The 27,027-nt window shown below is 37.8% G+C and overlaps 1 protein-coding gene across 2 annotated transcripts in view; it reads left to right on the forward strand.

Moving 5' to 3' along the window:
• The first annotated feature begins 1,085 nt into the window (after positions 1 to 1,085).
• The window catches only part of jim (zinc finger protein jim), a 74,445-nt gene continuing 48,503 nt past the window's right edge, over positions 1,086 to 27,027 (forward strand). For both annotated transcript variants that reach the window (XM_028173332.2, XM_089730853.1), the window contains exon 1: positions 1,086 to 1,695. In XM_028173332.2, the coding sequence (XP_028029133.2) occupies positions 1,611 to 1,695 (85 nt within the window). In that variant the 5' untranslated portion in view covers positions 1,086 to 1,610. The remainder of the gene's footprint in view (positions 1,696 to 27,027) is intronic.

Below are 27,027 nucleotides of genomic sequence, written 5' to 3' on the forward strand. Positions count from 1 at the left end.
CAGAGAGGGGTATATGGGAGTCTGTGTCTGTCTCACTTGCCACCCGCCGCCCGGAGCGGAGGCGAGAGGGGAGAGGGAACAAGCGGGGGCTGCGGGGGTGTCGTGTCGCGTTGATGAACATTTTTCTCATTTTTTCTTTATTTTTACGCGAATCGTTTTTAAAAGGGTTTCGTCATAATTGCGTCGTCTCCTTTAATTATGTTAACGCTGTGACGTAACTGTGAAGATCACGAAAATCGAAATCGTACGAGTGCAAATTTTTATAATTTAAATAAAAACATTCGACACTTGCATTCAGTTATGAATTAATTTGCATACATTTTAAATTATATCGAACGATCAAACTAATTAGTCTGTCTGGATGCCGTCCCGTTATAGTTCTCGACAGAATCTAACGAATAAATTCTGCATAATTAGATACAAACATGCGTCTAGCGAGCTCGACCTGTCAGCATCGATAATTTTCTAATGACTAAAAATAGCTTTGATAACATACATAAAAAACAACAAACTTTCCGAAAAAGAAAAGAAAAAAAACGATACAACACAAACAGTTGCCACGCGCGCCTTCTGAAAAAAAAAAGGATGTTATGGCAATCTTCAAATTCTCAAGGAGGTAAACGTTAAAAAAGTATGAATAAAGTAAAAAGAGCTCGTGGCTCGAGTATACAAAAAAGCGCACGTAAACATTGCGTTACGTACGCATGTCTCGTCTCGAGTGTACTGTCTCGGCGGGAAACTTATTTTCCCGCGTTTTCTCACGGACGCCATATTTGTTTATGTTTGACGCCAATCTGAATCTAATTAGAATTCTCATTTTTCAATCCCATTGAATTTCCATCATTTATTTTATTGATGTAGAGCTTTAGAATACGTTAAATGAACATTTCGTTAGAATCAAAAAGAGTTTAACTTTATTTGGTAATCTATAAAATTTTCAAGGAGAACATTTTCGTGCAAAACCTAGTTTTTAATTTATTTTGAATTACATTAAGCATCGTTTAAAACAATAATCCGATGCAATACCAAAAGAAATCGGTTCGAACTTATTTCAGTCCCATCCTCCGCGTGGCAGGGAAGCAAAAAAACGCGTACGATCCTCAGTCTTGTTGCAGGAGCGGCGCGCGCCAGCCGCATCCCAACCTTTCATATTATTTTACATTACGTGTTTCGTTTCGCGCGTACACTTTGGACCGCGGTAGTTGAACGGCGCGGGATGTGGAAATTGTGAAACAAAAAAAAAACGTCGGACAATTTTTTACGAGAAACCAAAAAATTATAATAATCCATTTATAAAAATGAGAGGGAACGTGAAAAATAAAATTTTCGATGCAACAATAAAAAAAGATAAATAATATTTCGATAAAACTTTAAAAAAAATCGATTCAAACGAAATAAAGAAAAGTATTCGTTGATTGATTAAACTAAACCGCAACTAGACGCAGTTCAAACTAGATCAGTTTTTGTTTACATTCTAATTTTTATAGCAAACAAAAACTGTTTTCTTTTGTTGTTTTTCGTTAATTTCGATTCGCGCGCGCGTTATGTTCTGTTTGAATCTTTAACTAACTGCACGAGATACGGAGAACAGAGTGTGAAGATTAGAGAAGATGGCGCTTGCTTCTTCTGTCAGTCTTTACTATTCGATAGTGCAACGGGCGGCCCGGCATTACTTGGAAGACTATTGTCACACTGGTAAGTAATACTCAAATTAATAATACAACATTTAAAAAGAAACTTATAAGTTATGTTTTAATTGAAATAATACATAGCAAACTATGATGATAAGTATCGATGTGCGTAGAAATGTCATTATTAAAAAAAAAACCGAATCTAAAAGGAATCTAGGTTGTGAAAGAGTGTTCATATTAGAAAAATATTATAAAAATATAACGACCTTTATTTTAAAGCATTCGAAAAACTGTCGCCGGCTCACTTTAAAAGCTATAAAATAAATGTTTTAATACATCGCATTTTACAAAAATAGATTAATAAGTTGTCTAGACACTTTTTTGTGTTCAAAAAAATATAAATAAATATTAAAAAATGTAGAAAGAAACAAGTTAATATTTTTAAATCTACAAATTTTTCTGACACTTTATCTATTACTTATCAGTATTATAAGTAATTGATTCTCGCATATAAAAAAATTGGGTTTTTAATATTCGATTAATCAATTACTTTTATCTGACTGTCGCACTACAAGAAGCAAAATATTGTGTTTCCAAACTTGAACTTGGCTTAATGTAAGTACAGATTTGCCTGTGCTACGATTCTAATCCTTGTTGAGAATTAATATTGGTAGATATTGTTAGATTCGTCTTAATGTGGGAGTTTCATTAGATATAATGTTTCAATAGAGTATTTTAAGAGAAAGAAAAACAGCAGTACAACAATGAAACTCAAATAAAAAAATGGTCAATCAAAAGTATTATACTTATTTTAAATAACTTATTTACTGCCTTCCTAATTGTATCTTCAACAATATAATTATGGAAACGGATTGTCAAATCAAGAAAGCCAAAACATTGTACAGATTAATTAAAATAAATATTACTAACAGACCGGAAAAAACAATTTGCACATCTAATTTCAGTGTAAATAATTTAAAGTTCAAAACTATGAGAGGAAATGTTGAAAATTTTCGAAAACGTTTTTCTTATGAATGGAAAAGCCATTCTGATAATGAGCATTACGATCAGCCGCCTGCTTGCCTCACATCAGCACTTTTATTTTGAATGTTAGAAAATCGCTGGAGGATCGCAAGCCCATTGCCAAAAAATCGCCGTCATGATAAACCCAAACACTAAGGCCGCTACAGTTACTTGGCACATCATTAAAAGAGTAACAATACGTCTCGCCGTCCCTAAGCGCGGTACGTCGGACCAGTAGTAGTATATGTAAATCTCAAAAAGCGTAGCAACCCTAGTAAGTTACGACAAAAGTTACAAAACTGCAACTAAATAAAGTCTTAGTAAAATAGGGATGTCCAATTTCAATATTCGCGTTTTACGGGTATTATACTTTAAGCGTAATAAAGAATTTTTCAAGCATTAAATTGCTAACAGCATTTTGAATGCGCACATTCCACATACATCGTTCACGTGACTAGAGGATAATACATCCCCTAGTATCATATTCGTCATTCCATTATTTGACTGACTCCGTGGTGCAGTTGTTAGAACCACTAACTCTTGCGCCGAGGTTCGTGGGTTCGATTCCCGCGTCAAGCAAAACGTTCGCGTGATGAACAGGTTTGTTTGCTTTTTATCTGAGTATTTATTATCTAAACATATATACATTTAAACGTATGGATATCGTAGACGTATGTATAATATATCAGTCTCTGGTATCCAGGCAATCCTAATTTGTGGCCGTGCGTGTTTTTTTTTTGTTGCTCAGATGGGTGGACGAGCTCACGGCCCACCTGTTGTTAAGTGGTTACAGGAGCTCATAGACATCTACAACGTAAATGCGCCACCCACCTTGAGATAAGTTCTAAAGTCTCAAGTATAGTTACAACGGCTGCCCCACCCTTTAAACCGAAACGCATTACTGCTTCACGACAGAAATAGGCAGGGTGGTGGTACCTACCCGCGCGGACTCACAAGAGGTCCTACCACCAGTAAAATTTATTTCCAGTTCCTTATAATTTATTTATAAAAAAATAGATATATTAGGTACTTAATATTATATATTAAATAATTTAATTCGCATTCATTCGAACAGCAGCATGAAATCGCCGGAAGAATAATGTGTTTTATTATTCTAATGTAAGATTATGCAAATTGATTTGAAAATTTAAACGAATCCTTATTTAAATGTTTAATTTCTGCATTACGTTTATCTATACACATAACTTAACTAATTAATTCTGTTTGACGATAATCTATAAATATAAAAATGAATTGCTGTTCGTTAGTCTCGCTAAAACTCGAGAACGGCTGGACTGATTTGGCTAATTTTGGTCTTGAATTGTTTGTGGAAGTCCAGAGAAGGTTTAAAAGTTAAATAAATATGAAAATGCTCGGAATTAAATAAAAATAATAATTTTGTTTTTCCTTTGATGTATCCCCCGTCGGATGGATTCCTTTTGTTTGTTTTAAGTTTATTTTATACAAAAGTGTAGGTCTTTTATTTATCGATTGAGGCACTACGAAGTCTGCCGGGTCAGCTTGTTAGAAATAAAAAGCCAACTTCGTATTAATTAGCAATGCACAATTGATCGTTAATGGAGAGGAGTTAGGAGATTTTTGTGAAAAAACCAATAACAAACTACAGCACTGCGTTATTATCTAAGTAGTTTATGGAAAATTAGAGACAAAAACTCAGTGACTTTGACTAGAAAATACCATAGTTCGAATTTAGAATCTCCTCATGAAGAAGTTGCTTGAGATAGATGAAAAAAGAAATCATTAGATTACACATAGAAAATACCACATTAAAGGCTAGAAAATGTAACGTTAGTCGCAAGGTTTTGTCTTACACAGAGTTCTCCCAGACAGTAGAACAGGAAGGCAAACGCAAATTCCCAAAAACTCATCAAAAGAAAGGTCATTATTGTATAACGTTTATTCATTACACTTCATGTAAAATTTACATTGGCGGACTTAATGCCGCCGGACTTAAGGCATTCTCTACCAGTCAACCAAAGATAGTGCAGAGTAAATAGTTGTAGGTGTCACATATACATATACACATGTCTCATAATCACATATACATATACATACATATATACATATAATAGTTTCTACAGTATTAAAACTTTCTTAAACGTACGATTAAAATTTAAAATTAACGTTCTTGGTCTTGAAATCGAATCGGAACGAAAAACCTTATAATAAAAAAAGCTAACGGTGTACGCCCTGCGCTAAATATACAAGATCACTCAGAATCTCATAGGGGCGACACATATCGTATCCAATTTTAAATATAAACCGTCCAGGAATCGTGATTAAAATCTGTGATAGCACAAAAACTAACTGCAGTGGCATCTATCGCCAACCAGGCACCGTCTTGGAAACAGAAAAAATCATGAAAAACAGTCCAACGGCTTAGGTAACTCAACTCAAACTCAAAAACTACGGAATTGCGACCAGCTGAGAAGATCGTCTGTTACCAACACCTTCCGATCCGTATAATTGGATGACCGTGGACAGCAAAGGCATATAGCCCACTGAGTTTCTCGCCGGATCTTATCAGTGGCTCGCGTTTCCGATCCGGTGGTAAATTCTACGAAGCACTGCTCTTGCTAGGGTCAGTGTTAACAACACCTCCGGTTTGAGAACCTCCCCGAGAGCTTACCTACACGCTAGGGTAAAGCGGATATAGACTCTCAAGGCCATCAGCATGGGTAGGGGAAAAAAAGAAGAAAAGGAATTGCATAGAGCTCTTTGCCAAATATACCGTATGGAAAAAAAGCATACGTCGACTAGAGGATAGAGGTCCTTGGTCTGCCTAATGTGTAGTCACTTAAGAATATGAAAAGATTATCCATGCAAAAACATGTCGCAGTATTTTTGTTAAATATACTAAATCTCTATACGTATAAATATAAAATGTGCGCTACATCCAACATTCAGTCGATAAGTTTCAATAATTTTCCTTTAAGTTGTATGTACTAGTTAGATATTTAGTTCTTAACACAACATTTTTTTATCACATTTTGTTCATTCAATATAAAATAATTAAAGTTTAAAGAAACAACATACCTACATAGATATGTTTACATAAGAACTCGATAGATGGCGACAATAGTCTTCTGAATCGCGCTATGATTATGTAATAGGGGTAATGTAAGATGCATTTCCAAGTAGACATTTGAGCTTATGCGGCACAGTCGCGGGGGCAACTAATAGTGACTTGCATTTGTTTTTCGTTCTGTACTTTTAAACTTTAAAACAAATGACGACTATTTTACAACAATATTCGTAATAATTTCACAGCTATGTAATTTGTATTGTATATGGTTCAAACTGTAAAAGGACATCACCCGCCACACGTACTCTATTTTCTAAGGAAAATACCTTTTCTATTTAGGAAACTATATTTTATTTTGGAAACTCAGAAGTTCCAATATTCGCGGATAGGTGGCGGTAATAACTTAATTACATACTAAAATATTAATGAACATACCACCAAGTGATGAGATTATCAAGTAAAGAAATCGTTAAAATATCATATACACTCGTATAGTTATTTTTAAGACCTTTGGAAAAAACAATGTCAATACCTAAAAGAAAATGACAAAACAAAAAATAATACTAGACCTTGAAACATCAGTAATTATAGTCGAATTTCGAACACTAGTTTAGCTAAGATAAGCTAAGGGCAAAGCAGTGTTTTTATTGTAATTACGCTTGAGCATACAACCTCACATCTCAAAGGCCGATAGTGGCGACAACAATTCTATTATACGGAAAAATGGCTACGATTGATCACATGCAGGTCCTCAAAAGAAACAAATCATTGATGAACTTATACTTGATTGTACAGCTCTGAAGGAACCGTTAAGAGAAGTTATTGATAACAATAACAATAGATACACTCCTGACGCGATAAGATACAATATGGAACACGATAGTGAATGAATAGAACTAGAATTTTATATCCTTAAAATCATGATTAGTTACTAAGCCAAAATATAAATAAACTATAGTCCTACATATCTGTGCCAAGGTGAATAATGCATTGAATAATTTCTTTGCAAAGATCGGGTCTAGCTAATGAGAGAGATCATTTCAAATAAAATACAATATTTAAATAATACATACATTAAATCATGTTTCTAGAAATTGTATCATCAATCCTTACGTAAGCTGCAGACTGGAAAAGCGGACAGTCCAAATAAGCGAGATTCAAATGTTAAGTTAACTTTTGAATGTATAATGTGCATCGATATATTTTGATATTCATTTAATGATCTTTAACGTGGACAGACACAATAATCTTACAAGATCTGCGGGATAGTACGGTGCACAAAAAAATCTTATGTTTTTAATTTGTGTGAATTCGGGTCTGACGGTCCAGTTTCGGTTCTTGGACAACAGATATCACACGAAATCGGAATTTTAATTGCATCGGTAAAACTTAATTTCCTTCCCCTTTAACCCCGATCTCCTCACGGCAAAATTGGGAGTGATTATATCGAACTGTACGCATCATTTCCACCATCGATATATTTTTTTAGGGGACCAAACAAACTTAAATATACTAACTGAAAGGCTGCTTCAAAAATCGATAAATTATATAAATCCTCACGGATTGGCGCAACAACTGTTGGGATATTAACCATCCCAATTTCAAAGACTGATAAGTCAAACCTTCCAAAGTAAATGCCTTCAACTTTGTGTATCAGGGTATATAGTGGAATTTGCGTTGTGCTGTCTTAACACCGGCCGGATAGTGAGCCTGTCTGCCCATTCAGCATCAGCAATCTAAAAATGTACAATTACATTAATTTTAAAGAAAAAAAAATCGAAAAAAAAATCTCATTAATGTAGTCGAAATTAATGCAATATGCATTATTAAGGATAACTCGAATGTGTTCGATATAGTGTACATATATCGATAGAATGGGAGCAAATGAAAGCTTTCAAAACATAATCACCAAAACCAGCTCACCTATAAAAGTTTCTGAAAAATAAAATACAGTCGAATTGACAACGTCTCTTTTTAAGTCGGTTAAGAACCGTACGAAATAGCTTTTCCAATGAAAACAACAGAAATGAACAATCAACGCTAATAACAAATCCGATCAAAACAAAAACGATCTAAGTTTGTTGTCGACGGTACTAAAGACGGGTATCGGTTCGGAAACCAGTTTCTGCTGCGATTATCGCTCGGCGGCACTGCGCGGACGTCGGTATGCAAATGCGGTGCATCTTAACTTTAAAGTTCAAGGTCGAATAGTCGAACACACAAGTGCCCATATTAACCACATCAATATCTTCACTACTACTCTATTTTTAACGCTTTAATAATAATTAACCACTGTTAATAACAACCGGATAGGTGTTAGTGTTAATATTGTCACGCAAGCTTTGCGAAACACGATTGAAAGGATTTTTTTTCCTGTACTTACTTATTGTTGCTAACGACTTAGGTGGCCCGATGACCTATTGAAGGTCGCGGGAATCCATTGGATACAGAGTCCATAAAACTAAACTTTGTAGCGAAGCTTTTTTTTATGATTGAAGTATTACTGGTGGCCCGGAGGCCTTTTCACTTTCACCGGGACAGGTGGGCGAGCAAGGCTCAGCCAGGAGAGGTGGGATTTGCTAACAGCTACCCGAGCGCCTCCGAAGAAGACCTAACAACTCAAGAGTAGCTGCTTCGCGAATGAATCTACTACCGAATCGGAATCGCGACCCGCTGAGAAGATCCGGCGAGAAACTCAGCGGGCTGATGCACGGGTTAAGTTGCACGTCGAGCTCTTTGTAGCGAGGCTTGGGGGCGACCTATGTTCAATAGTGGACCTCTGCGGGCCGAAAGGGAACAGGAAGATTGAACACAGCGACTAGCCAAGTAATCATATATTATTTAAGTTGACATAAAAATGACACAATTATTTTATTTAGCAATTTAAAATATAAATCATTGAACACAAGAATACTGTTAGATCTAACATTTTATTTGAATTCCCGTAATTGAAATTACAGGCTTACAGTTACTGTAATGTTTATTCACAAGAAGAGGAGCTCCCGTAGACGTCGCTATCCTATACTATACCGTCAAAACAAAAACAAAAACATGTAATTTGAAATTTAAATCAGAGCTTTGTTATACATTATACTTTGGGTATATTATTGTATACGCCAGCCGCTTCTGGCTATTAAAACTTTAAAATATTCTAATGACTAATTCTGGAAAGGCCTCTACCACGCTCTTATATGTCCATCTTCAAACGAGGCTTCCAAGGTGTCCTCAGCGGTGAGCAGCAATATGGCTGTGCCCTGGTGTTACCTGTGACCATGCGCGACAGTAACCACTTACCATCAAGTAGGCCGTCGACTCGTGTGCTACGCGACTATTAAAGCATTGAAAGAAATGTTGAAAATCGTAAACTGTAGAAAATCCACGATTACACCTTATTTATGAGATAAATACTTAAAACATGGAACAATAGTTTGATGGTTTCTATACGAATAACTTTTCTTTTCAAACTTCACTTACTTTATTTCGATCGTATAATAATACATTTAGTCAGTGAACTCGGCTCTAGAAATCACAAAAAAACTATTTTTTCCAAGTCATTGCGGGTGCGTCCAGCGTGAATGTTGCCAGTCTTCAAATAAAATAAAAAGGAACGAAATGAGTAATCTGTTTTCCTATTTATATTAATTTATATTATACTATGGTTAAATAAAACTCAAATTTAAAATTTTAAATGAACATAATAAAAATATTACAGAAACGAAAACATTAAGATCGCTTGCATTTTAAAAATCTCACTCAATCACAGCTTTCTTATTATGCGATAGAGTGCAACATTTCTCCTTAAAAACTCGTCGGTATTCAACCGGCCCATAAAGCTGGCAACCCGAAACACCTCATGCTCAATTACATTTAGGGCAAAAACTGCCTGATCACCGCTAGGCACTGACTCACTCTGTACCACTCGCATACAATAGACAGAACTAGATCATCATTATCACTACATCCAATAACGCTGGGGCGTTTAGAAAGCAATCGCTCAACAACCGAACTTATTAATTTATCTAAATTTTTTTGTGTCCCGAAAAAATGAACGTTTCGCATTAATAATTAGATTCCGGAATTATTAATTTTATTGCCTAAACGGGAAGACGTGAATTCCCTTGCCCACCCTGAGTTATGAGTTCGTGTAGTAGTCACGCGAACTTTTTATTACTGGTGGTAGAACCTCTTGTAAGTCCGCACGGGTAGGTACTACCGCCCCGCCTATTTCTGCCGTGAAGCAGTAATGCGTTTCGGCTTGAAGGGTGGGGCAGCCGTTGTAACTATACTGAGACCTTAGAACTTATATCTCAAGGTATAGCGCATTTACGTTGTAGATGTCTATGGGTTCCAGTAACCACTTAACACCAGGTGGGCTGTGAGCTCATCCACACATCTAGGCAAAAAAAAAGAAAAGATGTGGTGTCGTGGGACACCAGGTAGGAACGAAGTTCCTTCAGCTAATGTAGAATCGACACAATTTGCAAAAAAAGAAATGGTGCTCAATTTTATGTAGGTTTTCTTGGTTTTTCTCTTAAATTTTGCTGATTAGTTTTTATTTAAGTACGGGAAAGTATTTAGGAAATTCAGTATTTTAGGAAATAATAAATTACGTAAAATAAAAAAAATAGTATTTCAAATTATCAATTAAAATAACAAAATATATCTCTTTATTTTTGGTTGACAACATAAAATTACATAGAAATAGAAATAATTACTAAATAGAGAGAGAAAGGATTAGAGAACGAAAAGAAAGAAGGAGAAAGAGAAAGGTATTATACACTACTCGCTTGTGTATGCGACTGTCGCGCCTGCGCACGTTTCATTTAACGGTTTTATTCCACGCACTTTTTTCCACGGATTTTTTCTTACGGTTTTACTATCACATTTTTTTCAGTTCGGTCGCGCAGCAAAATCCCTATCCCCTCCAAGCCTGCCGTAAGGAACTTCGTTCCAATAAAAAAAAAAAACGCGAATAATTATTTTTGCGGGCTTAATTTTTATTGCGCAATATTATTGCTCTTCATCTCGGTAGCCATTCGTGAACGAGTATTAAGTGTTTTATTAGAAAAATTGATATCTGCCTGCGGGCTTCGGACACGAGAGAAGTTGCATTGCTGAATACGAATGCACCGGCTATTTAATCCTTTAGGCCACAGCGACGATAGGAATTTGTTTGAAGTAATAAAATAAAGCAGAAGTACTGCAGGCAGATAATCGAAGATTACATAGAAGAAGTACAGAACTTCCTAGGATCTATCAGTTTGACTGACTCGGTGGTGCAGCAGTTAACACTCCTGACTGCTGAGCTGAGAGTCGTGGGTTTGTTTGCTCTTTGTCTGGGTGTAATACCCATATATGTATGTATATAATTAAAAGCAATCAGGCAGGTAGCCATTCGTAAAACCTATGCCAAATTCCTCTGCAGCATGGTAAGAGAAAATGCTGAACCGATCCCATGTAATGTGGGATAAGGAAAAAAAGAAGACGTATATGGTTAAATTTATCTAAGTATGTATATCCGTGTCTGCTTGCTATAGCAAAGGGATTCCTAGTTTGGGCCCGGTTAACCGTGTGCAAATTGTGCCCAATTATTTTTATTATCTACCTTCCGATGATAGCCAGACTATTATTATTTAAGATTTATTGACTTAATGAATTCAAATCACTTCTTAATACCCTTAATTTGGACACAGTCAATTAGTTTCCTGTTCTACAATTTAGATTAAAAGAAAGGGCTGGCGGTCCGACGAAATTGGTGATCAGTGGTCAAATCGATCATGGCGAGCATCGAACCGTCGTGTTTACGGTGTGATGGTAATCAGCCGGTAATCGCCCTGCCCGGGACCAGAATTGTCACGGTTGTTACGCATTTATTATCCACCACTTTTTATTTGTGATTCTGTCTGACTTTTTCTATTAGCGACAGATCGAGACTAGCTGATGCATTAGCGGTAGCGGTTCTCGTATAGCTCGTTCTAATAAAATAATCATTAACTTAATTATATGTTCTTATTATGGAAGAAATACGAGTGTATGCTGTCCGTCTGTTTAGATGCGTATTATATCTTCACGTTCCATATAGGTCACCGGTGCCCTATGCGGCGCAACGGGCAACGGTAACCACTCACCATCAGGTGGGCCGTACGGTCTTCTGCCTAGAAGTGCAAAAAAAAATTAGTTAGCTAGTTAGCGATGCGGGCTCACAAAATTCCTAAAATTAAGTTCATACTTTGCCTGAAAAAGCGAACCACTTACCTGTAGAACCTTTTGTGAGCCCGCACGGGTAGGTACCACCACCCTGCCTATTTCTGCCGTGAAGCAGTGAGGCGTTTCGGTTTGAAGGGCGGGGCAGCCATTGTAACTATACTTGAGACCTTAGAACTTATATCTCAAGGTCGGTGGCGCATTTACGTTGTAGATGTCTATAGGCTCCGGTAACCACTTAACACTAGGTGGGCTGTGAGCTCGTCCACCTAAATAAGAAAATAAAATAATAAAACTATACCTCGACTAATCCGTTCCGAGTTTGATACTTGTAAAATCACCGAAGCGCGGTGATAAATAACGGTACGGGTCTCTATAATTATGTTCTTAACGCTATTTACAAGATATTTGGTGCTCCACTCATTTACTGTTATCGGCGTGCTGCTTTTACGATTGGTAACAAGCTGTGAGATTACTTGTCCGGTACAAATTTGGATCACTGCAGTTTCAATTTTCCATGGTCTTTTGTTTTTTTTTGTTTTGTTTTTAACACGTTGATTGCAGACTATTTTTGTAAGACCTCCATTCAGTGTATGTGAGGTCTCTTCGAGTCAAGATTGAACTTCTTTACAGTGCGCATGAGACATGATAAGCTTCATAAAGGACCGTTTTTGAAAATGACTCACACCCATAGAAATCTGGACATAGTCGCCTCCCGTTTTGAGCGAACGAGGGTATAACTACCGCATCAGAGCACAGTCGTACATGGGTCTTTTTAAGCCGCATAACACAGTCAACATGTTAAAGTGACAGATTCTCTTTTTTTCTCGCCTTGAGAGGCTATATCAACGTAACCTAACAAGTAGGTGAGCTCACGGGGCTCAAACCTGACGACCAGATTCTCTACTAAAGACAGGGTGTTCGTGATTTGACAAATATAAACATTATTTTATATTTTAATACGCCTTTATATTACGCGACATTTATTTATTTATTGCTTAGATGGGTGGAGGAGATCACAGCTCACCTGGTTTTAAGTGGTTACTGAAGCCCATAGACATATATAACATAAACGCGATACCCACCTTGAGATATAAGTTCTAAGGTCTCAGTATGGTTACAACGGCTGCCCCACCCTTCAAACCGAAACGCATCACTGCTTCACGGCAGAAATAGGCAGGGTGATGGTACCTACCCGTGCGGACTTACAAGAGGTCCTACCACCAGTAATGTATTATAATGAATAGATTTTTATAATGAACGAACGGAATTTGCGGGCTTGAAGAGACTAGGTATTATTTTATTTTTATAAAGCTTTCATTTGAGCTTAGGCTAACGGCTTATCGTCGTGTCGGCACGGGTGACGGAAGACACACCCCGTATAGTGAGATTAGCAGTGCGCCGGGTCTGTGAAAAATTTTGTAACTAGAGATCCAGCAACAATAGTCGCTTCCTTCATATCGGCAAGTCGTAATCTTAAACTTCGAGAAGTATCTCTTTAAAGCTGCACTACTGCGACCTCACCACCAACTCATTAGCAACTGTTACTTAAGACACAAGCTTCTTTCCCTCACCGTGCCGATAAAACATCCAATTAACAATCTCATTTACCAATCAACTGAATTATTAACAATTCATAATTTTAAAGTCGCCTTCGGTCGTAAACACGCAATTAATCTTGGTAATAGTGGTAAAATAGTTCAATAACAAAACCCAATCGCACCGGACGTGTCTCAGCTCGTGTTTGTAAACACGGCGCGCGTGATAGAAAACGTGATTGATTATAAAAGTCAGTAAACTGCGATTAGGACATGCAGGTTCGCCGACTCTAGCTAATACTTCCTCGTCATTACTTGTATTTCCCGAATACCTTAAGGCGTTATTCGTAAGGTGGCTCGTAAATTTAGCCAATTGAAATACCGCTGCACTTATTCAGTGGGATTAAAGCTAATAGCGGACTTTTTAGCAAGATTTAGAGAGAGAGAGAGAGAGAGAGAGAGTATTCTTTATTGTACACCAAAAAATAAACAATGGGAAACATGAAATACAAAAAAAAAAGAAAAATTATCATTATAATTTCTTGTAAATCGGCAACATTATGTGTTAGGGTTTAGGCTTTAGAGGAAGAGGTAAACCTAAGAAGAAATGATTGCGTGAAAGACGATATGTGTAAGAGGGGAGTGAGCGAAGAAATGGTATATGATAGAGGAGTATGGAAGGACAAAACATGTTGCGCCGACCCCAGATGATTAGGACAAGGGCAGAAGAACGATGATTATGAATTTATAATTTGGAATATGGAAAAGGGGAGGCCTCTAATGTACGCACTTAGCTTAACTTAAACACTAGCAATACTGGTGGTACGACCTCTTGGGAGTCCGCACGGGTAGGTACCACCACCCCGCCTATTTCCGCCGTGAAGCAGTAATGCGTTTCGGTTTGAAGGGTGGGGTAGCCGTTGTAACTATACTGAGACCTTAGAACTTATATCTCAAGGTGGGTGGCGCATTTACGTCGTAGATGTCTATGGGCTCCAGTAACCACTTAACACCAGGTGGGCTGTGAGCTAGTCCATCCATCTAAGCAATAAAAAAAATATAAAAAAAACTCCACTCCTTTTTTCCTACCTATTCTAGCAGCCTCGAGGGGTTATTCTAGATTCGCCCTATGCACTCCAGCCCGTTGTACCAGTCGCTAATTGTATGAAACCCATTATTAACTTTATGCTACTCGTGCGACATCTGTTATACGTTGATAGTAATATTAAACTATTACATTGTGAAGTTTCATCAAAATCTGTCCTGTAGTTTTTAAGTGAAAGAATAACTAACATACGTCTTCAACAAACTTCTGGTATCAGTAGGCTGTGTGTGTGTGTGTGTGTTTTTTTTTTTTTATTGCCCTTGTAGGCAGACGAGCATACGGCCCACCTAATGGTGAGTGGTTACCGTCGCCCATGGACTTCAGCAATGCCAGGGGCAGAGCCAAGCCGCTGCCTACGTGTGTGTGTGTGTAACAGCGTTGATATACAAAAATGTTGGTAAAGCTAAATCCACATGATCTTACGACACGTGAGCGACTGTATCGCGATCGAAACTCGCTCAATTACACAGCTAATCGCGTTTTTATCGCGACAAAGCATGTAGAAGCACGCACTACGCGCTTGTAAACATTCACGATTATCAACCGTTTTCGCTTATCATTGAACCATTAGTATGGTTATTATTCTAGAGTATTCATGAAAACTTTTCATTATCGATTAATTTTCTTTTTCAATTAACATACTTTTTTAAACCGCTCTAGATTACATTTATCTGAACTAGTACCTAAGCGTTTTTTTTTTTTTTAATTTAAACAGAGACAAATATAACAATTGATAATAATAGAAAAATTACGTACAAAGATACTGCAAGCCCATCTGAGGAGTATCAGAATATTACCTAATTTAAGGCCACGAAACAATTACGTTTTATATTATATATTTACACGTATTGAAATAGTGACAGTAATTATGTCCAGTAGAACTATTTATTTATGTCTAATTAAATAAATCAGAAGCTTTAGAAATAAAATTAAACATAAAATGGTTAACTTAATGCTTACTGCGTTGTATTTCTATTGTTTTTGTTAGGCACGCTCCATGGTTGCATCCTTGTTGCATTTTACCCGGATAGGGAGTTGCTTAGATTGCTCTCCGCTCCGTAAGCTATCAGTCGGTTTGTGGATCTGTTGGTACTTAATATCACAAATGAACGAAGAGTTCTGAGGAGTTATTCGAGATGATCTCCTCATCTCGTTTTTATCATCACACCTCCGGCCATCGGAGCAGAGTTCATCCATATTATATAGAACCGCTGCGTTCATCGACAATGCGTTTCCAAAGATCTTTTTTGCCACGTACCATCCGGCTTTGGAATGAACTCCCCTCCACGGTGGTTCCCGAGCGCTATGATACGTCCTTCTTCAAACGAGGCTTGTGGAGAGTTAATGGTAGGCAGCGGCTTGGCTCTGCCCCTGGCATTGCTCACGTCCATCAGCGACGGTAACCACTTACTATCAGGTGGGATGTATGCTCGTCTGCCTACAAAGGCAATAAAAAAAGCAGTGTTGCATTTATTTTAACAGTTCCTTCCCGCTTCCTGTGGTCTATCGTCATAGGAGTATTCTATTAAACAAACCTATAAGTCATCTTTGAAATTACGTCCGGCTGTATTTGCGTGAGTAAAAAACATTCACAAACACACAAACCTTTATATTTATTAGTAGAGATTAAACGACGCGATTGTGTACTACAAACTTGTTAGAAAAATCATCGAATAAATGAAAAAAGGTTAACTGAACCTATTTTTACGGTTTAATCTCTCTTGGACTGCCTGTGGTTGTAAGCGGCCATGGCTGTCGCGCCGATGCTCGTGGATTCGATTCCCGCATCGGGCAAATATTGTGTGATGAACATCAACAGCTTTCTCTTTGTCTGGATGTTCATTATCTATACGACTGGCAATTTTATGTCGACTACTGATGAAAACTGAAGAAAGAGTATACATCTAAATTCGTCAGCATTGGTCATTGATAAGTTCTATAATTATATAATGTACTAGCCGTACTCGCCCGCTTCGATAGGCATTTAAAATTAACATTATTATTTATTGTCATCATTATTAGGGAGTCCAACACTCATATAAATATTAGCTTATCCATTAAGTACATGTATTTTCTACATGGATACCAAGTTTCAAGTCAATCGGATGCATGGTTCTGTAGTTATGACGGAACATCCGTAAAACTACTGTAGATTATATATTAGTATAGATATAGACTATTTTATTCACATCAAAATAAAGTTTAGCCCAGTAAAACTATAGTACAAACTGAGTTGCTCTATAAAGAGTAACAACATTTAAAGCTATTGCTTCACCAGTTTTTATGTTTTTTTATATTTCAATATTCAATATTGGAATGGACCGGTCGCACTGGAAATCTATTGGAGAGGCCTATGTTCAGCAGTGGACGGCAATAGGCTGAAATGATGATGATGATATTCAAAAATGTTTTTCATATTTATAATGTTAATTCTTCTAATGTTTCAATATTCAAATTAACATTTATGTCACCTGTATAACATATTACAACCTCTTTTAATATTTATGTCATAAATCATATAGAGATTACAATTATTGCTAAAAAAAAATTTTTTTTTTTTATATTCAATATTCATACCTATCATAACATAACCCAAACTATCAACCCACAAATGATCCTACTTCGCGTTAGATTGCAATTAGCCTAAAGTTCATAAGACAAAAAGATAAATAAAGCTTAGCAACAAGGAGATTTAGGGAATAATAGCGTCCACCTGTGTCAGGGTTACGAGCCCTTGAACTTTCCGACCTTGAGCCGGCAACCCTACGAGGCGTACGCGCGATTCTCGTGTCAGTGTGCAACCCCCTTTATTTTCGAATATCAAACGTAAACATTAACCAAACAAAGTTTCCCCTTTTTCGGGGAATTGCAAATTGAAAAACTGTGTTTATACTTTTTTTTTTGTTTTGTTTAATTATAATATATAAATGCGTAAATGTTGAATGTGTTGCCAGATAAAAAAAAACATTTGATGTTTAATTTTATTTATCAAGCTTCTAATTTTATTAATTACGCGTAAATAAACTTTTCTACTGGTTTTTTACTTTACTTTACTGTCTGTACTGTACTGTACTGTAAAATACTGTCACTCTTCCAATAAGTGTAAATATATAAAACGCAATTGCTTAAATTCTAAATGAGCATCATTAACCTATTGCTCTTTCTTTTTATTGCTTAGATGGGTGGAAGAACTCACAGCCTACCTGGTGTTAAGTGGTTACTGGAGTCCATAGACATTACGACGTAAATGCGCCACCCACCTTGAGATAGAAGTTCTAAGGTCTCCGTTTTTACAATACAACGGCTACCCTACCCTTAAAACCGAAACGCATTACTGCTTCACGGCAGAAATAGGCAGGAGGTGATGCCTACCCGTACGGACTCATAAGACGTCCTACCACCAGTAAAAAACTTTTTTTTTGCACATTTATTGTCATTGACTTCAAGTCTCGAATTGGGCGATATTCCAGCTGCAATGTTCATATTTAAGCTTTAGCACATGGGCAGGCGGTCAAATTGATCATAAACGTTACCCTTTATAAATCGGTCGCACAAAACGTTTACTGATGTAAAAAAACAAGTTAAACAAAAAAAATCTCTTAAAGACGATACACAGGAAATCTGATGTCGAAAACACTACAGCGCTCAATCAATCTATACTAATATTACAAATGTTGGATGTTTGTCAGGCAAAACGGTTTTTGATGAAAATGGACAATAAAGATAGCTTATAGCCGCATTTAATAGAGTACTATTTATTATGGCAAATCATGTGACCCGGACAACGCGGGGAACATTTGCTATATTAACTGCGTTATTTTATGTATGTACTAATAGATCGTATTGATAGGTCGACTGGTAGTTTTTGAATTAGAGAGTAACACAACTTATAAAATTTCTGGGGAAGCACTTCGCTATCTAGCTGCAATCTAATAATCTAAAATTAAATAATAATAAAAATAATAAGTAATAACATAAATAATAATCTACAATTCGATATCTCGAAGCGGTCCATTCGTAGTTTCACTTCGAATAGAACCCTCGGCATATCGCCTAAGCCACAGTTTTATAGTGGCTTCGATTATGTCTTAATACATTTTTCAGAGCATTCCCGATAAAATTAGAACATTCAAGAAATGATCTAGACCGATCTTGTGTATGTCGATAACATTCCCGATACAATTGGAACACTGAAGGAATGTTCTAAAATATTCAAAAATCGTTCTAGATCATTCAAGAGATGTTCCAGTTGTTTCGATATCCGTTTTTGCTATTTAACGACAGATGGCGTTAGCCGTAGCAACATAACTAATACATAAAAACTTTATAATAAGGCCAAATGATGTTCTCTAGCCTCACCTTGACACATAGCCATGCCTTTGAGATCCTTAATATCACATTACATTAACCCCAAAAACCGATACATTAACATATTTTGGGAAATATTTGTACTCTAAATGACCCTTCGAATTTAAATTTTAATTGAAGCCACTCTACGATTTACTGTATTCAACACGCCATGTCTAATGTGGGTGAGCAGCGACCATCGCGCATATGTCGGACATCGCTTAGACAAATAGATCAACCCTTTATCTATGACCCTCTGTTTTGAGTTCGCTTGTCTCAATTTGTAGCTGAATAGACGAGTTTTCACGCCCTATCATTTTTAAATTTCAAGGGTGTTAAGAGCATAATAAAATAATTTTAGTAGCTTACATTGGAATTTATAGAATTTAAAAATGAATCGTATACCAGCATCCGACACCAAATCTACCGTGATAATGGTGGTAGGACGTCTTATAAGTTTGCACAGGTAAGTACCCTGCCTATTTCTGCCGTGAAACAGTAATGAGTTCCGGTTTGAAGGGTGGGGCATCCGTTGTAACTATACTGAGACCTTAGAGCTCATATCATAAGGTGGGTGGCGGCATTTACGTGGTAGATGCTTATGAACTCCGGTAAACAATTAAAACCAGATGGATTGTGAGCTCGTCCACCCATTTAAGCAATAAAAAAATAAGAATAAAAAATGTAGCACAACACAATTCCAATAAGAATATTGTCTACCATGACTCTATGTCATTAAGATTTCCTTGAAGCATTGGCGAGTTAATAAATAGTCTAATGTTAAAGACCTTTTAAATGCTCATTAATACTTAAAGCTGTGCAGATTTACTTAGATCTTAAGTTAAATTTCTATTCGAGTAAAATAGTTCGTCAAAGTTGTCAATCGCAGTTCATTACCCTCCGACCTACAGTTGCTACGGCGATATTGTAGGCTCATGTTCTACAGGTCTACGACCGTAGACGCTACGGCGGCCTACGAGTTATTAGTGATTTAAAAAAAACATGCCTTCTAAAATGTATACTTTCTAGAAGTAATCTATTATTACTTAAATCAAATAATACCAGAACTTATTTCTGTGCCTTTAAAATTAATCTTGTTCACCACGTCATTACGGATACTCCCGATCCATTAACGGTTTAGGTACAACAAGCACTGGTCACCGTCCTCCCCGAACCCGTCGCTTGCGGCGAAGGGCTCGACAAGTAAATTAACCCATAGACACAGCACACTGAGTTTCTGGTGTGATCTTCTCAGTGAGTTGCGCCGATCCGGTGGTAGATTCTGCAAAGCACTGCTCTTGCTAGGGCCAGTGTTAGCAAAACTCCCAGTTTGAACCCCGTGAGCTCACGTAGACGTCAAGGCGAAGCTTAAATAGCCTCCCGGGGCTATCAGCATAGGTAGGAGAAATAAAAGGTACAAACTCGAAGATATTACACATATATAACACAAGATAGATGGGATTGCTTTGGTGTGGCGTTTTGTTTCAAACAATGCTAATTTAGTTATATTTTTCACATTTTACTAATCAAAATTAACCTATCTTTGACAATAACTTCACTATGCCTTTAACATAACCGTGATGATCGGTATCAGTAACAATAAAACCGCTTTTAAAAATGTTTTAAAATGAAATCCGATGACGTGCCAAAAGACATAAACCTTAAGCCGAATAAGTCATAAATAAACTATAGACGCTTGTCTATGGTTTGTGTCAGAACATTATTTAGTTTGCGGCACGTGATGTCGCGTGAATCGCTTTGCACGCTTGTCTAGGCGAGGCGCGGTTCTAATGTGAGCGTTATCCTATTTCACGCTACCCAATTCTAGCGTGAAATAGGATAATGGTTAGTAATATGCGCAGCTGTGGGAACAGACAGGACAAGCCTTTTTCATTTATTTTTCTATTGCTATACTTTTCAGCTGATTCGTTGGTGCAGTATCTAGCGTCGATAGCTGTTGCGCCAAAGGTCATGGATTCGATTTCCTCATCGGGCAAACATTCGTGTGATCAACAATGTGCTTGGTGCGAGTTTTTTAACGTTCTCGTTAGCGTTAAAGTTAACTCAAATTTTTATGGAGTTGGAACAGCGCCCCTAGCGGCAAACGTAGGCAAACGTCCCAAATCCATACAAATTTGAGTTAACTTTTACGCTATCGAGAACGTTAGAAAACTCGCACTAAGCACACAGGTTTGATTGCTCTTTGTCGGAGTGTTATATGTATGTGTATAAATTTAAACGTGTATAATTATGTATATTGTGTACATGTTTATACGTCGGTCTCTGGTACCCAGACCACAGGGAGTCTTAACTTGGTGCCGGATGACCTTGTGTGATTTGTTCCTAAATATTAGGAAATAACTATATTTCTACTCGCTGCCGGTTATTGTTTATTTAACAATGAGTAGAAGAATTCTTCTACAAGATATCTCATTAGAATATGTGTTAGAGTTCTGTAATGTACAATAAGATGCGTCGAACAGACACTTCACGACAGCCCGCTACCCGCTCTTCATATAAAATCGCTGTAACTAAAACCCCAAAATTTGTAACAAAAAAAAAGAACAACTAAAAATTTTGTTATTAAACTTTCTTTCATTTTAATTAAATACCAATGAAGTGTTTGTATAACTGAAAATGCCTCGTAAATTTTGACTTGATCTCTAAACGACCAACGTGTCTCATTAAGAATGCCGCTACCCATTTGGGGCATGAGGCCGGAGTATTGGATAGCTAAAGTCCCACCCATCAAACCGCCATGACGGTATCTACCTTTAAATGTTAACACAACACGCCCAACCAAAAAGTAAACTCGATTATACTTTGTAAGATGTAATCGTTTTTAACTACTAACATTATTTTTCTCTTCAGTGTTTTTTTTACTTTAAATAAATAAGTACTTATACGTACTAATAAGTAAATAGTAAAATAACTGGGAACAAATCACGTACAGTCATCCAGCCCCAAATTATAATTCCCTGGGTTATGGACTGTAAAGACCTATATAGTTGCTTATATGTGTACACATATGTACATATATGTACACATATAAGCATGTTTATAGGTCTTTAGAGTACACATATACATATAAATGGTAAACACACAGACAAAGAGCAAACAAACATGTTTGTCACACAATGTTTACCCCATGTGGGAATTGAGCCCATGACCCTTGGCGCAATAGTCAGAGGCACAAACTACTTTTTTGTTGTTTTTTATTGCCTTTGTAGGTAGACGAGCATACGGCCCACCTGATGGTGAGTGGTTACCTTCGTCCGTGGATTTCAGCAATGCCAGGTGCAGAGGCAAGCCGCTGCCTACCGTTTACTACAAGCCTCGTTTGAAGAAGGATATGTTATAGCGCTCGGGAAACACCATGGAGGGGAACTCATTCCAAAGCCGGATGAGACGTGACAAAAAAGATCTCTGGAAACGCACTGTGGATGACCGCAGTGGTTCCAGGTAGTATGGATGAACTCGACTCCGGTGACGGGCGATGCGATGGTAAAAACGACATGATGGTATCATCTCAAACAATTCCACGGAGTACTTCATTGCACCTCTGAGTCAATTATTAGTGTTCTCTTTAGTTCACCAAGCACTCAGCGGCATTATTATCATTTTTTATTTATGAATGAGGATTCACAATACTAAATTATGCAAACACACAACATAATATGTAACCGTAATGTAAAATATGAATGTGTAAAAATCTCTGAAGAAGGACAATTGGCTAACAAGTACATTGCACTTGGCAGTGCGTTTACCTCGTCCGTTTGCCTTCTTCAGTGAAAAATGTTACACAACAAAGGTCGGAGTCCTTGGCTTCACGTAATTGATGCGTTCGTCTTGTCGAAAAAAAAAAGATTGTGTTGTTCGAAATTTGTTTTTTTTCATTATCTTTAAGCTTTGTTATGACTTATTTTATGCTTGTGAAATTAATGCTTGTATTTTATTACGAGTGATGTGAGTGACGTCACGTCAGAGTGTTGCTAAGCTGATAATCGAAATTCGACCATGATCATAAATACCTAAAGACCTAAAATTATTTAATGTAGTTTTTTTTATTTTCTTTTGTTTTCGATATTATGATTTAAAAAATTACTATAAACTTCTGTAGCTTCTAAAAAAAATCTCATAGCCGCTTAACGTTAAGTGGGCTGTAAACTCGTCTGTCTGCTCTGATAGAGTGATAAAAAAAGTATAAGCAAAAACTAGAATACTTACAATTTTAAATACATACTTAATGACTGACTGGGTGGTAAAAAATCACGCCTGCTCATACAGCCTCAATTTAGGATTCCCTGTGTTACGGATACCAGAGGCTGATAAACATACTTATATATGCTTAAATACATAATACATATATATAGAAAAAGAGTAAACAAATCTGTTCATCACACAATGTTTGCCCGATGCGGGAATTGAACCCACGACCCTCAGTACAACAGTGAAGCCGCTAACTAATGCGCCACCGAGTCAATCAGTATTTCAGTATACATATCAGAGTCCTGTATCCAGCCGGAATGCCAGTTTCTGACCACAAGACCGTGCGTGATTCGTCCACGATTATCCATTAACGTATTTAACTTTTTTTTTTTTAATACATTAAAAACAATATTATATACAAACAAAACGAATTTTCTTTGTTACCGCTCCTTTTTGTTTTAAAATAACGCTATCTGACGTTGAAACAGCGACAAAAACGTTCTCACGCCACGTTTATACGAGTAGTATTATAATAATATATCACAGAAGTTAATATAAAAAAAAACCTTTTTTAAAACTAAACACAGCGTTGGCTTTTTGTTAAGAGTCTTTGATGTAGCCCAGCGGTCTCGAATGAAACCTTTGACGACTTTATTTTACGCAAAATAATACAAAATCGTATAAATATAAAAATATATATACCTAGTCAGGTCATAAATTCTGTCACATCTTTAATGTAAAATAATTGAAACAAGTTTATTCATTATGTAACCATTCATATACCAAAATGAACTTAACAAAACATAGATTCTTATGACACTAAAGTTTATTCAAAATGACCTCCGTGATTTTTAATACAGGCCTTCAATCTGCGCGGCCAGTCGTCTATCGCAGCACGAACGTGGTCCATGTCAATATCGGCGGCTGCTTTAATCAAGGATGTCTTGAGTAACTCCAAATTGGGATGAGGCTTTGAGCACGCCTTTTCCTCCAAGTGTTGCCATATCTTGTAATCTAACGGATTCAAATCTGGACTGGAGGAGGGCCAGTCTTCGTACCGGATGAAGTCGATTTCACGCGCCGCCTGCCAGTCTTGTGTGCTCTTCGCTCTATGAGCTGGCGCCGAATCTTGTTGGAATACCCAGTGCCTGTTATTGAACATGGTACCAGAAACAGGTTCCACAAGGTTCGTCAGGACTGTATTTTGATACACAACTGCATTCGTTTTTACACCTTTCTCACAAAAATGTACCTCTGTTAAGCCCCAATAAGAAACTCCCAATCATACCATGAGCGAGGATGGAAAATGACCTCGTTGGACACGCGGAATACGGTTGCTCGCTTCTTCACTACTGTGTGCGTACACTTTATCATTTTGTTTGTTGTAGCTCTCTTCTACGGTAAAAATTTTTTAATCCGAAAAAATAATTTCCCGATATTTTTTTCCCGCGTACCGCTTCAACGAAGCGCGGCATCTCTTCAGTCTCAGGTCCATTAGACGAGCATTCAAACGATGTCCTGTTTTTCTTCGATATGCCCGAAGCCCTAAGTCTTCATTCAACACCCTTTTCACCGTGGTTCTGCTGAACCCCATCTGCAGGGCCAACAGTTTCTGCTTACGTTTGGGATTTCTTTGAATTCGCGCCTTCACAGCTTTTATCACTGCTGGAGTCCTAATAGACCGAGGGCGACCACTTCTTGACCTGTCATCTACACTAGAGTCTTCATTGTATCGTTTGATGGTACGATAAATGAATCTTTTGGTTATATTCAAATTTGAATTGAATTTGAATTGGCGCGTAACCGCAACGATGCAACGCATTAACTGCAACACGGTCTTCTTTAAGCGTCCACTCCATATTTAAAAATGAGTAAAATTCTAAAAGTATACATTTTTATTTTCATGAACAATTCGAAATTCGAATTCAATAAACTTTTTTGTGGCCCGCTTCTAAAAGAAAAGTTTTTACTGTGTGACAATACTTATGACCTGACTAGTTATATGGTATATTATTAGAACTAAGTAAATAACAAATGTTTAGTTTTGGTTTTATTTTTCCTTACTTATTCGCTGGTAGCTTAAGAGGCTTTCCAGCTACGCGCGAACGGGTAGTTGAGCTCACAGACTCAACCTGAGAGAATTTGCTAACACTGACCCTAGCAAGAGCAGTGCTTCGCTGAATCTATCACCGGATCGGATTGCGACCCACTGACAAGATCCGGCGAGAAACTCAGTGGGCTGTGTCTATGGGTTAGTTCGCTCGACTCTTCTTCGTAATCGATGAGTTCGACGAGGACGATGACCGGTGCTTGAGAGGCCTAAAAGCGCCGAGAGCGAATCCGGGGTTCCGACAAGACATGCTTCGGACGACGGCGACTTAGCGTTGCCCTGTCGCGGTCAAGAGTGTTGGTACACCGTGTTTGAGGACCGTGCGTAGACCCCCATCCGGTAATTCTACCGCGAAGCAGACATGCGCCTGAAGACTGGGACACTTTAAAGTCGTCGTGGTCACGGACGACTAAGATATCATATTCGTCGAAATTTCAATATTGCGCTGACTACCGTCAAAATTTTCTGTAACAACAAATATTTCTCAACAATGACAATTAAAAAAAACGCGAATTTAAATCGCAAAAATTGTTTTAATTGCGGCCCGCGCGTCTCGAAAAGAATTCTAAAGTAACACTGAAAATATTCGTGTAGGCATCAATCTTTCGAAGTCACATCGGAACGTCGTAAGATGACTTTAACAAAACTGAATATGGAGTAGCGATTCAAGTTCATTAATCCGATCCGTAAGCCCTGACCTCGGACAGTGCACAAGTGGCTCAATTGAGCCGGATGTGACGTCACGCACGCGCTTCCGGCCGCGCTAATTACGCGTCTGCACCGGACATTAGCGATGTACTAATCAGTTCAATGTGGATTCGTATCTTTTTCTTTTCTTTAACAGATACGTTAAGCACTTACGTTCTATGTCTTTAGTATATGTTTCTATCTGTGTCTTTATGATGATACATGTAAGTTTGTTGTTACTTGTAAACAACGCAACTTGAATTACGCTGTAGTTCATACTACCTGGAGCCACTGCGTTCATTCGCAGTGCGTTACCAGAGATTGTTTTTTACCACGTACCATCCGGCTTTGGAATGAGCTCCCCTCCACGGTGTTTCCCGAGCGCTATGACATATCCATCTTCAAACCAGGCTTGTGGAGAGTTCTTAACGATAGGCAGGGGCTTGGCTCTGTCCCTGGCATTGCTAAAGTCCATGGGCCACGGTAACCACTCACCATCAGGTGGGCCGTATGTTCGTCTGCCTACAAGGGCTATAAAAAAAAAGGTTATATTAGCGCATAGCTGTCTCCAGCTGTGATTGATATAAATCGGGGTACATTTTGGGTACAGTTTTCACTAGCGGAACAAACGGCGCAATGTACAGCGCTGAGTACGAATGACGAAATTACTGTACAAGACAAAACGAAACCCGAAAAGCCCGAGACGGAGTCGTTCAACAGCTTCGGGTGGTTACACTGAAAAATGCATTCGCGAGACAAAAGAAGGCTATTACGAGCTCGGGATTAGCCCTATTGACACTACGTTACCAATTAAAAAGGATGGGGTGGCTTTTCGTCTCGGTTTTTTTCAGCAGACGGTTTTTCAGGCCGCGGGCGCCTCCCTGTGCCCCCTAAAGCCCCCTCGTGGCCGTACAGAAAAATCAATAACGCAGCACTTTTTTCCGCGCGTAAAGCATGCACCGACACGGCCGGTGTATGTGTGTGTGACGGGACGCACACACGGGTACGCTGCATCGGGTTGCCAGTTTTTTGGTTTTTTTTTTTTGTTGTTGCCATTATTATTCGCCGGGAGCGACGTTCCCGTGGGTGTCACTACTGTTTCTGATCAGTCCGCTGCACCAGGAGGT

Source organism: Bombyx mandarina, chromosome 11 (genome assembly GCF_030267445.1).
Source record: "Bombyx mandarina strain Sakado chromosome 11, ASM3026744v2".
NCBI lineage: Eukaryota > Metazoa > Arthropoda > Insecta > Lepidoptera > Bombycidae > Bombyx > Bombyx mandarina.